General features: G+C 49.0%; 1 protein-coding gene across 2 annotated transcripts in view; it reads right to left on the reverse strand.

The window, feature by feature from the left end:
• LCP2 (lymphocyte cytosolic protein 2) overlaps positions 1-16,047 on the reverse strand; it is a 47,236-nt gene that overhangs the window by 14,767 nt on the left and 16,422 nt on the right. For both annotated transcript variants that reach the window (XM_040444599.1, XM_040444590.1), the window contains 9 exons: positions 12,331-12,396; positions 11,843-11,874; positions 11,194-11,231; positions 7,897-8,098; positions 5,426-5,523; positions 3,854-3,920; positions 3,665-3,748; positions 224-249; positions 90-109 (listed from right to left, as the gene is read on the reverse strand). In XM_040444599.1, the coding sequence (XP_040300533.1) occupies positions 90-109; positions 224-249; positions 3,665-3,748; positions 3,854-3,920; positions 5,426-5,523; positions 7,897-8,098; positions 11,194-11,231; positions 11,843-11,874; positions 12,331-12,396 (633 nt within the window). The remainder of the gene's footprint in view (positions 1-89; positions 110-223; positions 250-3,664; positions 3,749-3,853; positions 3,921-5,425; positions 5,524-7,896; positions 8,099-11,193; positions 11,232-11,842; positions 11,875-12,330; positions 12,397-16,047) is intronic.

Genomic DNA, 16,047 nt, shown 5'->3' on the forward strand with positions numbered 1-16,047 from the left:
GTTGAGAGAAAGGAGGTGTGGGTAAGAAACTGAACTGTTTCTACAGCACATACCGTGTACCCTCACATGGATGCAACAAGGCACCTTACCTTCCCACTGGAGCCGAGGGCTGTAAAACAGGAAGGAAGACATGTGAGTGTCCTCAGCACTTCTCAGAACAAAGACAAGATACAAAATAAAACAAAAATGAAGACAAACAAAACAAAATAGGGAAACAGCTTACCTTGTCAGGGAATGCCGGCTTCTTTCCTGTAAGTAACAAATAGCAGGCAGGCCTTGAATACTTTATCAGCTAAGCATGAAGTATTAAAACATAGTCTGGGCGGCGGGGGCGGGGGCTCTGGGATGGCTCAGTCAGTTGAGCGTCCAACTTCAGTTCAGGCCGTGATCTCACTGTGTGTGGCTTTGAGCCCCACGTTGGGCTTTGCACTGACAGCACGGAGCCTGCTTCAGATTCTCTGTGTCCCCCTCTCTGCCCCTCCCTCACTCACGCTATCTCTCTCTCTCAGAAATAAACATTAAAACACAGTTTGCTGAAACCATAAATCCGAGCGCCTGAGGGGGTTGATTGGGTTTAAGCATTGAAGAATCATAGACTTACAACCTGGAAGATCCTGATATAGAACAGCTAATTTTACAGGCTCAGAGAAATTAAGGGACTTGCCCAAGATCACACAGAGTTGTGTACACACAAACAGTATTTTGGATTCTGTGATTCTTTTCAACATTTTATTTTATGTAACCGATGATAAGAAGGATTAATGTCTCGGCGATTTTATGCTTCTTTCACTGACTAAATGGGTTTTTTGTTTTTTTGTTTTTTGTTTTTTGTATAGCCTACATTTATTTCTGTATCTGAAATAAACCTATTTGCCACAGAGGGGTTAATTTTCCTCCAATCCTGTGGTACATTTGACATTATATAAACTATTACACTTACTTACTTTCTGGAAAAACGTTTAGTTTGGAGAAGAGCATTTCAGGAGAGTCTCCTGGTAGAGTGTAAATCATTTTGTTTTAATTTTGTTGGGTTTTGTTTCTTTCTTCCTTTTACTTTTCTCTTGGAAAAGATGGCATGCAGGCTGAAGAAATTCTACGTGAATCTGAGAACTCTGCATTGCAAAGTTATTCAAAGCAATTTATTTTTTTCGGTCTGAAATCCCTTCGAGTAGATTATGTCCTATGTCTTCAGTGCAATAAAAGTTCCATTTAACTGTATTCAACCAGATCTACCAGCAAATTCTGTATGCTTTGAACAAGTTACTTAAGGTCTTTGAGTCTCAATTTCCTCATCTGTAAAATCAGGATTATAGATCTAAAATGTATAGGTTTGTTGTTAGGAGCGGGTGACAATTTATATGCAGGGTCAGGCACATGACACATGGGTGCTGACAACTGCTAGATAGTTCTTTCTTTCCCTCCCTCCTATACCTCTGCACAGTTAACACCCTATGGTGAATGATGATATGATTTTCACAACTTGAGGTACAGCCCAAGCCATGAAGAAGTCTTAAGAATCTTGTCCTACTATGAGGAACTCACTGCCCAGGGGTAGGCTGTTTTGGTGGTATAAGAAATGTGTATTATTCATGAAACTTTGCCTTAGGATGAAAACTCAACTTTACAGGGTTACCCAGAAAACCTATATTTATATTTTTAGGCTTAAGTAGATTTTCTTTAAAAAAAAAAAAAATATCTTCTGATTTGTACAGATTCTCTGGGCACCGTCTCTGTTAAGAGTCTCTCTCTCTCTGTTAAGACTCCGAGCACTGTAAGAGGTTAGTTCTCTCAAAACATCATGAACAAGGAAATAATTCAAGAGTAGGTATGGTCAAGAAAGGGTGTCTTTAATTTTTTTTAAAAGAACCTTTTTAAGGGTCGCCTGGGTAGCTTAGTCTGTTAAGCATCCGACTTCGGCTCAGGTCATGACCTCTTGGTTCGAGAGTTTGAGCCCCGCATCGGGCTCTGTGCTGACAGTTCAGATCCTGGAGCGTGCTTTAGATTCTGTGTCTCCCTCTCCCTCTCTGTTCCTCCCCTGCTTGCACTCTGTCTCTCTCTCTCTCTCTCAAAAATAAAGATTTAAAAAAAAAATTTTTTAACGTTTATTTATTTTTGAGACAGAGAGAGACAGAGCATGAATGGGGGAAGGGCAGAGAGAGGGGGAGACACAGAATCCGAAACAGGCTCCAGGCTCTGAGCTGTCAGCACAGAGCCCAACGCAGGGCTCAAATTCACAGACTACGAGATCATGACCTGAGATGAAGTCGGATGCTCAACCGACTGAGCCACCCAGGCGCCCCAATAAATAAAGATTTTTTTAAAAAAATTAAAAAAAAAGAATCTTTTTAAAAGATAACCTTTGTTCAGGAGGTGACTCTGAAGGATTTGATGTCAGTATTCCACTCTCCTGACGCTTTGACTTACGGTCGTAAGCACACCTAGAGACTGAAGCTGAATCTCTCTTCCTTTTCACATAATTTGAATAGCCCTGTGCAGCAGACCGCTGTAAACTCAAGTAACCCACACAGTTTCGCATGAGTCATCAGAGCTGTGGTGCAGTTCAGGGAAAAGCAGCAAGCAGGAGCCTCATATCCAAGAACTGAAATTCATTTGCGGACAGAGAGGAACCTTAGGTTACAAAAGCCTAAATGCCTTGCTCAGAGTGCAGGTCAGGAAGGTTAAGTGGGGCTGGGATTTGGGGCTCCTTGTCCCTCAAGGCTTGTAGCTCCTTCCCCAGGACCCCCTACCCATATCAAGGGAAATCCAGGGTCTCCAACTACAGCGTGATGCAGTAGAAAAGAGCACCCTGCATTGAAGTCAGAAAGACTTAAGTTCAAATCCTGAACCTAGTTATGTAAATTTGGAAAAATTATTCAACCTCTCATCATCTACAAAGCAGGGGTCATAATACACCTCCTTTGTTGGGTTGGTGTGAGGATAATGTAGGTAAATTATTTTTGGTAGGTAAAACACTTGGCCCATAGTAGGTGCTCAATAAATGGTAGCTAAGTTTTAGAATTGAATTGAAAATAGCTTTATTTAGAGGTAGCTGTGATCCAAGAACACTCTAGGTCAATTCTGGAGGAAAAGGACTGTCGGATACCCACAGTTGGATCAATTGCACGTGTACAACAATAAATAATCCTTATGTTTGAATAGCACCTTAGAGTTTTATAAAGCAGTTCCTCCTTACAGAATAGCCACCTGACAAAGAAGGGGACAACTCTGAAAACCTACGGTCCCTGTGGTCAGTAAGCTGCTAGGTAGCAGCCAAGGCAGCTGACAACAGCTCTCCCGGACCTCCTGTCTCTGCCCAGTTCCTCCTCCTGCACTACGAAGCCCCCTGCACCATCTGTCAGGAGGACAATGAGATATGTGTACACATCACACCCATGAAGAAGCAGGCCTAGCACAGGGCTGACAGCAGGAGCTCTGCAGTCAGTCTGATCTCCACTTGGGTCTCTACCCCCATCACTTGGTGGGTGAGTGATTTGGGAAAGTTAACTCTTTGTGCCTCAGTTGCCCCATCTGTGAAATGAGGACGATTCTAATAGTCCCGCTTTACAGTACCCTTATGATTGCAGGCAGACATGTGTAAATCACACCGTAAGCACTCTATACATATTGGCCTCTGTTACAACGCATCGAATAGAGTGATACCAACCTAGTGTGAAGGGCTCTCTGTCAAATGGGGCTAACGAACGATCGAGGGGAGGTTTCGTGCTTCTGTCTACGGAAGGAGCAGGGACTGGAAGGGAAAAAGACTGAAGTCAATTAAAAGAAGAAGGAAGTTGGCTGGGGGTGAGGGAATGGGTACTCTGGTGGGCAAGAGAGGAAAGGCCCCCGTACTTACGCTTTGCTGGTTTATGGTTTCTACTTCTGCTAGGCTCTTCGTGGTTGGGCTGGGGTGGGGGGAGTGGCTGTTTAAAAAAGAGCCACATGTTAGGCAGTATCTCATGACGACACATCCACAAGTCCTGGTGGTCTTATCCCCCCAAATCTCACTCTGCTCACTTTCTTTATCTCCGTTTCTCACCTGGATAGTAGCCTGTTACCTGAGCTCTCCATCCCACACTCTTCCATCTGGGGTACTGAGCATGTCACTCCCCTGCCAAGCTCTCGAGTGGCCCCTATCATACTGGGAACACAGTAGCAACTGGCAGTGTGCCCTCACTTCCAACCCTCTTAGACTCCTCTCTCCGGTGCACACTGGGCTCCCACTCTAAACATCTTCTTGTAGTTCCTGCAAAATCTCAAGTTCATGCCCTCTTTCTCATCTTGGTATTTGTGTTTTCCTCTGCCTAGAATTCTCTTTCCCCAGCTCCTGTTACCACCGACTCATTCTGTCCAGCTCAGTGTTACCTCCCCACCCATCATCAAGTTATTGGGTTTTCTGTCTCCCCTAACCACACGTTACTACTCAAATTGTCTTGCGTATACATCTGTTTACTTGTTTAGTACCTGCCTCCCCCTACCAGAATTGAACCTTTCTAAAAGCAGGGACCTTATTTGCCTTGTTCATGCTCTATTCCCAGCAGCTAGAACACTGCCTGGCAGAGACTAGTGGCTAATCTTTTGACTGAATGAGTGAATTCTTCATCACAATAGTGAAGGTGGATGCTTCAGATTTCAAAGCAAAATGCATTTGTAGATCAATGTAGCTCTGAGCCCCCTTTGCAAGAAAACTGCACGACCAAGAAGAAGCCATCTATGCTTGGATGAAAGGTCCCAAAGGTTGTGTGGTCTGCCTTTTGAGCTTTTGGGGAAATACATTGTCTTCCTCCTACTAGCCCTGACACTTTGACATTTGCCACCGCTGTTAAAGTGCTCAGATCCCTTATGAAGAGAACACATTTCCAGATATTGACACATTAGCCTGAAATTCTCTGGGTGTCTCTTAATTGGACCTAAAGGACCTGGGACTGTAAGCTTGAAGAAAGAGGAAAGGGGGTTTGCTGCCTCTCTCTTTACTCCTGGGTTCACTGCATTGTAAACCGGTGGAATTTCCGCCTTCTGCCAGCAGGTGGCGCACGTCTCGCAGGCGAGAGATGGAGCCAGGGACCCAGGCAATAGGGACCCAGGCAATAGCAGTAGGGGCCGTAGACTTAGCCTAGGTCCTTCAGAGTTTATTTCACAGTTTATGTTTATTTCAAAGGTAGGAAATAATAGCACACTGAATAGTAGAAGGAGACCTTTTATTATACAAGTAGTTTAAATTGTTTGTGGTAAAAAGAAAATGCCGATGATATGCACTATGACGAGAGTGAAAATCTCTGTGAGTGCTGGGGTTTGCATGTTCCCCGCCTATATATAACCCTCTCATACTGGTCAGCACTGGGTGAAGATACGTATACTCTTCCCTTCTTTCTGGCAAAGGAGGGATCAGAGTGGACACAGCACCAGGGAAGAAAGCCAGGAGGCCTACCGCGTGGTTCCGGCCTGCAGGCGGAGGAGGGAGCACGGCCATTGGTCTCTGCGGGGGCACTGGCGGCTGCTGCGGGACTTTGCTGGAGGGGGGTCGGTCTGCGGAAAGGCAAGGGCAGTAGGGCATTGAGATGAGAGCGGAAATGCCACACTGAGATAAGTGTGGATTCTCCCGGAGCAGCTGACCCTGCGTCCGGCTCTGAGCACCTGTGGGCTCTGGAGGCCCCATCCCGCAGACCCTCACCAGTGCCAACACCGGCCTGCCTGGGTCACTCACACACACACACACGCACACACACCCAGGGGCGCCCCATCCCGCAGACCCCCACCAGTATCAACACCAGCCTGCCTGGGTCACTCACACACACACACACACACACACACACACCCCCAGGGGCGCCCTATCCCGCAGACCCCCACCAGTGCCAACGCCGGCCTGCCTGGGTCACTCTCACACACATGCGCGCGCACACACACACACACACACACCCAGGGGTGCCCCATCCCACAGTCCCCCACCAGTGCCAACGCCGGCCTGCCTGGGTCACTCACACACACACATACACACACACACAGCCTCCAGGACAGGGTTAAGTGGGCTCTCATGGTTCATGGGGATTGTGGGTCCCCTCCTTCCCCTCACAAATGCTCTGGGCTGACCTCCCCTGTCACTTCCTCCTTTTCCTCATCTCTTCCCTTAAAGGGAGGGGCCGGTCACCAACTCCTTTTACGGAATCACAGACTCTTTTTTTTTTTTTTTTTTGGTAAGATTTTATTTTTAATTAATCTCTACACTCAACGTGGGGCTCCAATTTATAACCCGAGATCAGGAATCACAGGCACCACCGACTGAGCCAGCCAGATGCCCCCTAATCTCAGACTCTGGACTGGTTACTTGGACTTGCTCTGGACAGAAGCTCACAGTATTCGGATCCCACTGAAGTATCCCAGGGCCCAGTTGATGGGCTGGCTATGTCCCTCCCTTTTGGCGGAGGAAAGGCCAGGCCAGGACTGTAACTGAGGGCCTCCTTACACTTTGTGCCCCCCGGGGCCTCCGTTGCCACACACAGTCCCAGCCTTGGAGAGGTATTGCTCTTCCACAGAGAGTGGGGCTCCGAACTAGGACATGCCTGGTCTAACCTCACGCCTCTACACTTGTTGGCCAGCTCTCACTCCTCTGACATGGCTCCTTCCAGCTCAGAGCCTCTGCAAGGCTGTTCCTACTGTTGAAAATATCCACCCTCACTTCTCCTACCCACCCCCACTCCATTCAGCTGCTAAATTTCAGCTTAAATCCCATACCTTAAGGGCAGCAAGCCCAGAGGAGGCAAGTGCCCCAGCCTTATCTCCCGCACTTGCCTCCCTGCGTATATATCAGTATATATCATATCGTGGTTTAATTAAGTCATTTGTGCCCCATTTGTTTGATGTTACCTCACCCACCGGACGGTGAGTTCTTTTGGGTGAGGACTGTCTTCTTCACTCTGTGTCTCCATTACCAGCACATACGAGGCACTCAACAACTTAATTATCCATTTCTTCTCTGGGCCTCAGTTTCCCTGTATATGAAACAGGCTTGATAATTTTTCCCCATATCACACAGTGTGCTTCAAAACACAAAATGAAATGACAAAGTGTTTGCAAGAGGGCTTGAAAATGGCGAAAGTGTTGTATGGCATAACGGATAAGAGGTACCAATCTTGTTGTGATACAGGTCATCAACTTTCTAGCTACTCTTTGAGCCTCGGCTCTGCAAGAGGGCGCAGACTTATTTTCTGTCACCACCGCGCCTGGAGTGTAAGCCCCATGAGGTAAGGGCTATAGTCTTCTTTCCTGACGATTTCAAATGTCAGCATTTAGAATGATGCCTGGCTCGCAATAGGAGATCAGTAATTTTTGTTGAATGGAAAAATGAATGAATGAGGGAGAAACAGGCTGATAGGAACAGACCAACAAGAAAAATCTTAAATACTGTTCACAAATTTTTGAGTCAGGATCCAGCCCCCTCAGTATCGTTCTGTTTACTGTGGCTGTTTGTGGATGGAAGTGCCGTGTATCTAGGAGTTGCTCAAAAGATGGGCAACGGGGAGGCGTTCTTGAGTACCTAAGTAGTACACAAAATGAATTGTTACTGCCAAATACCTTTCGGTGGCAGTTCAGTGCCCATATTAGCCCCCACAGGCAACAATTTGTCTGTAATATTTAAAATCATTGAGGAGGGCACCTTTTGGGATGAGCACTGGGTGTTGTATGGAAACCAATTTGGCAATAGATTTCATATTAAAAAAAATAAAATCTTGACAGCAAAGCTCTGGGGTCTGTGTATGGTTATTATCCTATTTCACAGGTGAGGAAATTGAGGCCCAGAGAGGTGGAGTCACTTGCCCGAAGCCACACAGCCGGTAAGGAGCCGAGCTGGCGTTGGCGGGCACTTTTGAGCTGCATGGGCGCGGCGGGCTGCCAGGGCCTTACCAATGTACATGGAGTTGGAGTTGGAGAAAGGCTTGGCAGGCAGGATGGAGTTCTGCAAAGCCTCCTCATCATTGGAGGGCGGTGGCTCATAATCCGCATCGTCTTCCACGGGCGCCCCTTCCTCCTCCTCGTTGGGGGACTCGTAGTCACCCTCATCCTCCCCCTCCTCATCGTCATTGGGGCTTTCGTAGTCATCTTCTTCCTACCAACACAGTGACAGGGACGGCCCAGTTTGTACAGGCTCCGTGACACCCATGTGCCTGCATCAACTCTCTCTCTGCCAGTACTAGGACGGTCACTCCCATTTTACAGGTAAGGACACTGAGGTTGGGCGTACAAATCATAGGGCTAGCAAGTCGTGGATTTGGGGTCTCTGTCAAGGCCCTTAGACCACGAGGCGAGTGCATTTTCCTCTGCACCTTTTTGCACAAGAGACAGAAGCAAAAGAAATGAGGAGGACACTGGAAGAGAGGGGTGAGAGAAGCTGGCTCTGTGTGGAGTAAACATGTTTTTTATTCCAGGCATCACCAAGAGGAAGTCTAAACGCCTGGAGCATTTGTGATGCCGCTGGTTAATTGTCAGTTCTGTCTTAGTGTGCCCGTGCTCCAAACATTTCTTCTCATTATAATCTAGTGCAGTGTTGAAGGCCATGCTAATGGGGAAACCAGATAACCAAAGCCTGTTAATTAGAAGGCAGATAAACTGTGTCTGAAAGGGGAGAGTCAGGGCTGTGCTATTCTCTTTGCTGAGAGCTGAACGTATGGAAACACCAGCCTATTATTCATGACATCTGACACTGAGTTTAAAGCTGCTTTTTTGGAAGAGACTCTCTTTCTAAATTTTAAACTTTCTGTTGTATTTTATGTGTGCTTCTTTGTGGGCCTCAGGGAGAGTGAGCCCTGGGGACTGAGTGGTTGCCTTTGAGGTAGCTCATGAAAGCGGACAGTCACCGTAATGGTTTCCCAAGCAGAGGTGGCACCATCAGCCGCCGAGCGACACATGCCTTATCACTCTCGTGCCAAAGTCAGGTGGGTAATAAACGAGCCCAGGGCAGTTCTCTAAAGTCAAGGGCAGCATGGAAAGAAGCAACAGGAAGTTGCATGTTGATGAGGAAAGGTGTGTACCAATATCCTAGAAATCCTCACAGCTTTGCTAAGTGACTTAAGAAAGACTGTCTCCATTGTTCTATTGAAAGACTGCTGTGTTCATGTTTGATCGAGGAATATTTTTTTTAAATATGGGAAGGAAAAGTGAGGTTGAGTATCTTCCTGAACTCTGAGAAAGTCTTCATGCCATCTTTTGTGTTCCCATAACTTGAGAGCAGAGGATGGAACCCCTGAGTCAGGGAACTTGGGAACAGTGGCCTCCACCTCTATCCGGGCCCTACCGACTGCCCTTGACTGACAGAGGAATCCCTAGATTGTCTCAGCCTGCACACCTCAGTCTCATTGCTCCTGCTTTGGACCAGCCTTTACCCTGGAGGTCTTTCTCAACAGCAGACTTTTCCTCTCACTTTGAGAACAGTGGGTTTCCCCCATGATTTGTCTCCTAAATGTGCATATCCTAATCATATTCTGCCGTGTGTATGTGTGATCTATGCTGTGAAGTGCTCACAGAAGTGGGTTCTTTATCTCTACCCCACCCGCCCCATGCCCTGTGCAGGCCTGAGTATGTATTGGAACACATGAGTGTTGAGGCAGCACTCATGGAAAGCCTCTGTTCACAGAGAGGGTGAAGGACACTAGCCGCAGGCTGGGCTCCCACCCAGAAGGGACAAAATGGCAAGCAGTGGCCAAGATGCAGCTTCTGTGCAAAACTGTAAACGGTTTAGGTGAATCTCTGGTCTATTTTCCCTTTTGTACAAAATAAATCTGTCCAATTCCTTTGTCTTCTTGTAGAAAGCACAGACTTAGCTAGCATTTTTCAAATTCTGTGCTTCCTTTTGCCAGACTCCCAACAGGACAAGGAATGTTTTATCTGCTTCCTGAAGGCACTGAGGCAGCTGCTTACCAGAAAGACCACTAGACTGAGGGTCAGGCCACCTGAGTCCCAGACCTGCCTGTAATTAGCTGTGTGGCTCTACATAAGTCCTGTTCTCCACTGGGCCCAGCCACTCCCTCTGTAGAATGAACACAGTGGGCTATGGGCCATAATAGCATTCTTAGCCAGAGCCCAGCTTCATGCGGTGACAGTGGATGCAGTGTTCTGGGGAGAGGACATCCAGAGTTCCTCAGACTCTCCAAGGGGTCACCGTGACCCCTCAAACATAAAACCCAATTGGTTTGGACCTTCCCTGAGGCCTTTTTCGGGCTAATAATTGATTCTGAAATCTCTTTCCTTCTGTTTCACCAGTGGGGACTTAAGTCTATAAGAAAAGCTATTTTTTTTTTAATTTTTTTTTTTTAACGTTTATTTATTTTTTGGGGACAGAGAGAGACAGAGCATGAATGGGGGAGGGGCAGAGAGAGAGGGAGACACAGAATCAGAAATAGGCTCCAGGCTCTGAGCCATCAGCCCAGAGCCCGACGCGGGGCTCGAACTCACGGACCGCGAGATCGTGACCTGGCTGAAGTCGGACGCTTAACCGACTGCGCCACCCAGGCGCCCCATGAAAAGCTATTTTTTAAAAATGTCTTAATGTTTATTTATTCTGAGGGAGAGAGAGACAGAGAAAGAGAGAGAGAGTGAGCAGGGGAGGGGCAGAGAGAGGGAGACAGAGGATCCCAAGCAGACTCTGCACTGATACGCAGAGCTCAATGTGGGGCTCAGACCCACAAACCGTGAGATCAGGACCTAAGCCAAAATCAAGAGTCAGACACTTAACCGAGCCATCCAGGTGCCCCTATAAGAAAAGCTATTTTAAAGCTACTTTAGTGTAGACCGCTTAGGGGAGGGAGTTGGGGGAAGGCCCTGCTGTGGGGGTGATAATAGTTAATGACGGTATGATCCGTGAACTGTAGTCCATGGGCCAAGTCCGGCCCACCATCTGTTTTTGCAAATAAAGATTTATTGGCACACAGCCAAGCACAACTGTTCCGATACCATCTATGGCTTTTTTTGTGCTACAAGAGCAGAGGTGAGTGGATGCGCTGGAGGTCGTATGGATGGCAAAGTTGGAAATATTTACTATCTGACCTTCATAGAACATATCTTATGTGCCCTCCCCCTGCTGCCACCAGCGGGGATACTGGCATCTTGTTAGAAGCCTTTCTCGTTTTGGCATTGTGTTAGTTCCTTATTACAAAGGTGCTCTGGAAATTTCTGTAAGGGTGGGAGACGAGCCCACACTGTACTCACAAAGGATGACCAGCCCCCGTTGTCTTCTTCATGGCTTTCTGTGAAAGGAGATAACACCATCATCAGTACCAAAGGAAGCCTTTAGCAAAAAAGCCAGAGCAGCACCCCATCTGATGTGTTCTCACCCCCCTGTCCATCCCAGGCTTCCATCCTTCCTTCGATGTACCTGGGGGTTAGTTTAGCATCAGCTCTAGAGTTTCTACCTGAGCAGTTCATTCTACCAGAGGGAAGAAGTTGTTCTCAACCTTTCACTACGTAACAGTCACTGGGGACCCATCCCTAAAGCCTCTGATTCAGCAGGACTGGGTGGGGCCCAGGGATCTGCCCTGTAACATGGTACAATTTAACAGTTGAAAACTGCTTTAAAGACCCAGAAGCAGGGGCACTGGCTTCACTCAGGTGCTCAGTCAGAACCTGGGTCCTCCTATGCCTCGCCATAGAGTTCTTCATTTTAGATTTGCAGAGGGTCCCAGCTCAGCAGGGGCCAAAACCCAGGTCCCTGGCATAGTAAGATCTCTCCTGCTCTCCATTTGGACCCAAACCTCTCTCTGAGTGAGAACTGCCTGGCAGGCAAATGAGTAAGACCAGCAGACAGAAGGGAAGTATCTGTCACCTCCCAACGCATCACTCTTAGCCCTGACACCTTTACCTGTCTCTTCAGGAAACCGCTGGACTTGGGGTCTGCAAAGGCAAAAGGCATTGCGTTAATGGTGCTGCTGATATAGGGGCATTTCCCTCTTCCCTCAGTCCAGCCCTACAAGAGCAGCTCCCAGCAGGGGGTATGTCTCCCCACCCAAGACTGGTGTCCTTGTTGCTTAGCTACCCGGGCCAGGCTGCCCGAAAATTCTGGAAACGATCAAAGTCACATTGGTGGTGTAACTGGGGGCTTGTGACTGTCTGACTTTCCAGGGGAAGTTTCCCTGAAGTTCCAGACCCAGGGGCAGGATGTAAGTCAGAGAAGGGAAACTCTCCATCCCTTCCTGGGCACCAGCTTCAAGCCCCTGGGACTGAAGGAGTGTCACATATCAAAAATTCGGGCAAAAACAGTCCTGTGCCTTCCATTTAAGGTTCAGCTTGGGTTTGGAAATTCTTTGGGTTTCGTCACAGTGACACTGGGCCCTTGGCTTCCCCACTCACTTGCGTGTGAAAATGCTCCTTCTTTCTTCATTCTTGTTGATTTCTTGACTTAACTTACTGAGAATCCTAGGAGATGAATGACAGATAAGGTGACTAAATCATCCTCTGTCCCTCCAGCCAAACCTTCCCATGAGTCTTGGAGTTCCCTTATCTGCGTAATCTCAGACATCCTGGCCAAGCATGACCAGCCTCCTCTGGCCTCCAGCTAGTCCCCTTTGCAGGGGCCTCTGCTCCTCACTTCCTCCCAGAACTTGCCAACTTCATCCCCTTGCAGTCGCTGCTCCTGTGCCCGAGGCCCTCTGTGCTGGCTCACCTCCTCAGTGAGGCTCAAAGACCCTCTGTGAAGACTAGTCAGCTCTCACCTGGCTCCCCTTCTCTGAAATCCTGTAGCCTTGCCACCTGGACATGACTACCGTGTACTTTCTTGTCTCACTGCTCCTGGGGCTGAGGTCCCCTGACACTTGGCTTAATGTCCTTGTGGTGATGGCAGGCCTCCAGGAACCCTCGAACCATCTGATACCTGGAGGAACCAGCTGCTTGTCACAGAGCTTGACGGGAGCCCTGGTGAGCTGTTCTTTGGCCTGTATCTCCTTTTATTCTCCCCTCTCTGACTCCTCAGTGACATGGATTTTCATAAAATTTGGAGAAGCATTTCCAGTCAGGGCACATCTTGCAAAGTGGGAGACTCCTTGATTCATCCATGTCCCGAGACCAATCTCGGCCAGGAACCTTGGAGATACTCTTAGTCCTTGGGAGTTGGGAGCTAGCAAATCCTCAAACTCCAGAACAGAGAGGGCTTTCACGAACAGGACTGCACCTCCAGCACACCCTAGCGGTAAGTGTCCAGTCCATGGGGTCTCTCAAATCTCCAGTACAGGAGACTCCAGCCTCCCTTTGCACCCACCACTGAGACCAAGAAAGCCCTCATTAGTAAACAGGCTCAGTATTTCTGAGAGATTTGGGGACAACTGGGAGGAGCCTCAGAGATGATCTAATTCATGTCATTTTTTAGATGAGGCCACAGGGGCACCTGGGTGGCTCAGTCAGTTGAGCGTCTGACTTTGGCTCAGGTCATGATCTCGTGGCCTGTGAGTTTGAGCCCCGCGTCGGGCTCTGTGCTGACAGCCCAGAGCCTGGAGCCTGCTTCAGATTCTGTATCTCCTTCTCTCTCTGCCCCTCCCCTGCTCACGCTCTGTCTCTCTCTCAAAAATAAATAAATAAATTTATAGATGAGGCCACAGAGGCTCAGACAAAGGAAGGGATTGGCCAAAGGAGTGGGTTAGTGATAAAGCCACCCCCTCCCAGAAAACACATCTGCCCCAGAAGCCAGGCTCCCTAATTACCAGGGCAGCATATTTTTAACATCCCACAACCTTGTGTTAATTTTCATTATGCTACAGGCTTCCCAGGAGCCGACACGATTGAGCCTGCGGCCCATCCGAGAATGAGCTAGTATCTACATTCCTTCTGTTAAGTGACCATCTGAAGGTAACTAGTTTGGCCTAAAACAAAATAGCTAAGTTGGCAAAGGTGGTCCTTAGCATCCACTACCGCCTGCTTCCCTCATCACGCCCCCAGTCTCCCCAACCCCCACTTATCTGTGGTCCCAGGACACTGCTGCTCTCAGCCCTTCTCCCTCATTAGAATGACAGGATAAATTTTATAAACACACTGGGGACTTAAGAGGATGGAGAAGGAGAGAGGGCAATGTTCCGTCCTCCACTGTAATGTCACTGTTGGGATTTCACACTGCCCGGACTGGGGAGATGCTTTAAAGCAGGGGCGGGGACTTCACAGTGGCCTCCTGATTACGCCACACCACCGGAGCACTTGTGACACTCTTCTTTTGTTTCCTCTACCCGATTATTTTGAGAAGCTGATGGGAGTCCCTCTCCACCCTCGTCGGACAGGTGGGACGGCTCCCACAGAGCCACAGGGGGAGGCTTGCTGGTACCCTGCCTCCTGGCCGGGTCCGGCAGTGGTGGCCACAGCAGCCACTCCCACGCAGGCACACCTTCATTCAACAATACGCATTGAGGGCCTTCAGAGTGCCAGCACCTCTGCTGAGAGCTCAAGAAGCCTCACTGAATAAAGCAAAGGCCCATGATCTCACGGAGCTTACGTGCTAGTGGAGAGGGACGGATAAACAATGAACATTTAAGGAAGTGAAATTCTAAGTATTGTGTATAGATACATGCAAGGGAGGTGGGGGCTGGGTGAGGGGGCAGGAATACACGGGTAGGGTGGGGTTGCAATTGAAAATGAGCAGGCCTCCCCACAGAGGTGACATTTCAGCAATGATCTGAAGAAGGGGGGACTAGGCCGCCCCTCAAAGTGCCCGTCTAGCAGCGCTTGGTAGGCTCTGACCAGCCCACACAGCTGCTTTGGTCCTGAAAAGACCTGCTCTCTGCGGTGTCTCTTCTCACCAGTATCTTTAACAGCCAGGCTAGAGGCTTCTGGGGCTCTAACTGGCTAAGGAAGGAAATGTCAAACCGCAGGCCCTGACAGAAGAACTGCGAAGAGGTGACAGAGAGCAGAGCAGGGCCCGCCCGGCCGGCTTGCAGCAAAACACGGGCTCCCAGGGTCCTCCTATTTTGACAGGCATCAAAGGGCACCTTCCAAGCCAGCCGGGACCACTACTGAGGGGCGGGTGGGCAGGTGGCAGTGCTGACGGACAGGGCAGGTGTGTGGAAGCTGTGTGTGAACCTTCAAAGTTGTCCCCCACTCTCACACCCTCGGAGAACCACGTGACAGTGAGTGGCCGGAGGTGACTCATTCCTCCTCCTCCCCACAAAGGCCAGGCCTCACTCAGCAGCTGGGCTGGGTGGCGGGGAGACATGTTTCTCTCTGCTCTGCCTTGTTTTAGGGATAAACTGGCTGCTAAATTGGGGCTGAATCGTCTGACAGGAAGTCAAGCCTTGTAGCAAGGTGTTTCCAGCACAGTTGCAGCCCTAGGTGGCTGTGTGATAGGGGCCAGTCTTTGACCTCTCAGCCACAGGCCCTTCCTGGTGATGTTAGAAGACAGAGTGTGGGTCTTTGTCCCGAGTCTGACTGCAACGTCCTGCCCCATAAGCAGTGCCTACTAGATGACCACGGCAAGGCATTTGTCCTCCCTAGGCTCCAGTGCCTCAGCAGCAAAATAAGAGGGATAGCCCTGGTTAGGGAATCCCGACCAGCTTGACTGCCAGATTTACATGGGTGCACCTGCTATGAACACAGATTACCAGCTCACTGTAGACTTAGCCTATCAGAGCCTACATGGGGGAGGCCTGGGAGCAGTGGTACCAATGAGTTTCCTGGGTGACTCCTACAGTCTCAAAAGGTCGTGAAATCACTCTTGTTATTCTTTGTATTCTTGGAACTTTGTTTTTAATTTTAAGGAGGAGGAGGAGAAGGATGAGGAGAAGGAAGAAAGGAGGAGGGAAAGGAGGAGCTGGAGGAGGAGAAGGAAGAGGAGGACATGGAGGAGGAGATAGAGGCGGAGGAGATGGGGGAGGAGGAGATGGAGGGAGAGAGGAAGGGGGAGGAGGGAGAGGAGCTGGAGGAGGAGGAGATGGGGGAGGAGGAGGAGGAGGAGATGGAGGGAGAGGGGAAGGGGGAGGAGAAGGTGGAGGAGGAGGAGGAGGAGATGGAGGGAGAGGAGACAGGGGAGGAGGAGATGGGTGACGGGAAGATGGGGAAGGGGGAGGTGGGGGAGGGAAAGATGGGGAAGGGGGA

The sequence above is a fragment of the Herpailurus yagouaroundi genome, unplaced genomic scaffold, assembly GCF_014898765.1.
Source record: "Herpailurus yagouaroundi ecotype Mexico unplaced genomic scaffold, PumYag 29, whole genome shotgun sequence".
In the NCBI taxonomy this organism is placed as follows: domain Eukaryota; kingdom Metazoa; phylum Chordata; class Mammalia; order Carnivora; family Felidae; genus Herpailurus; species Herpailurus yagouaroundi.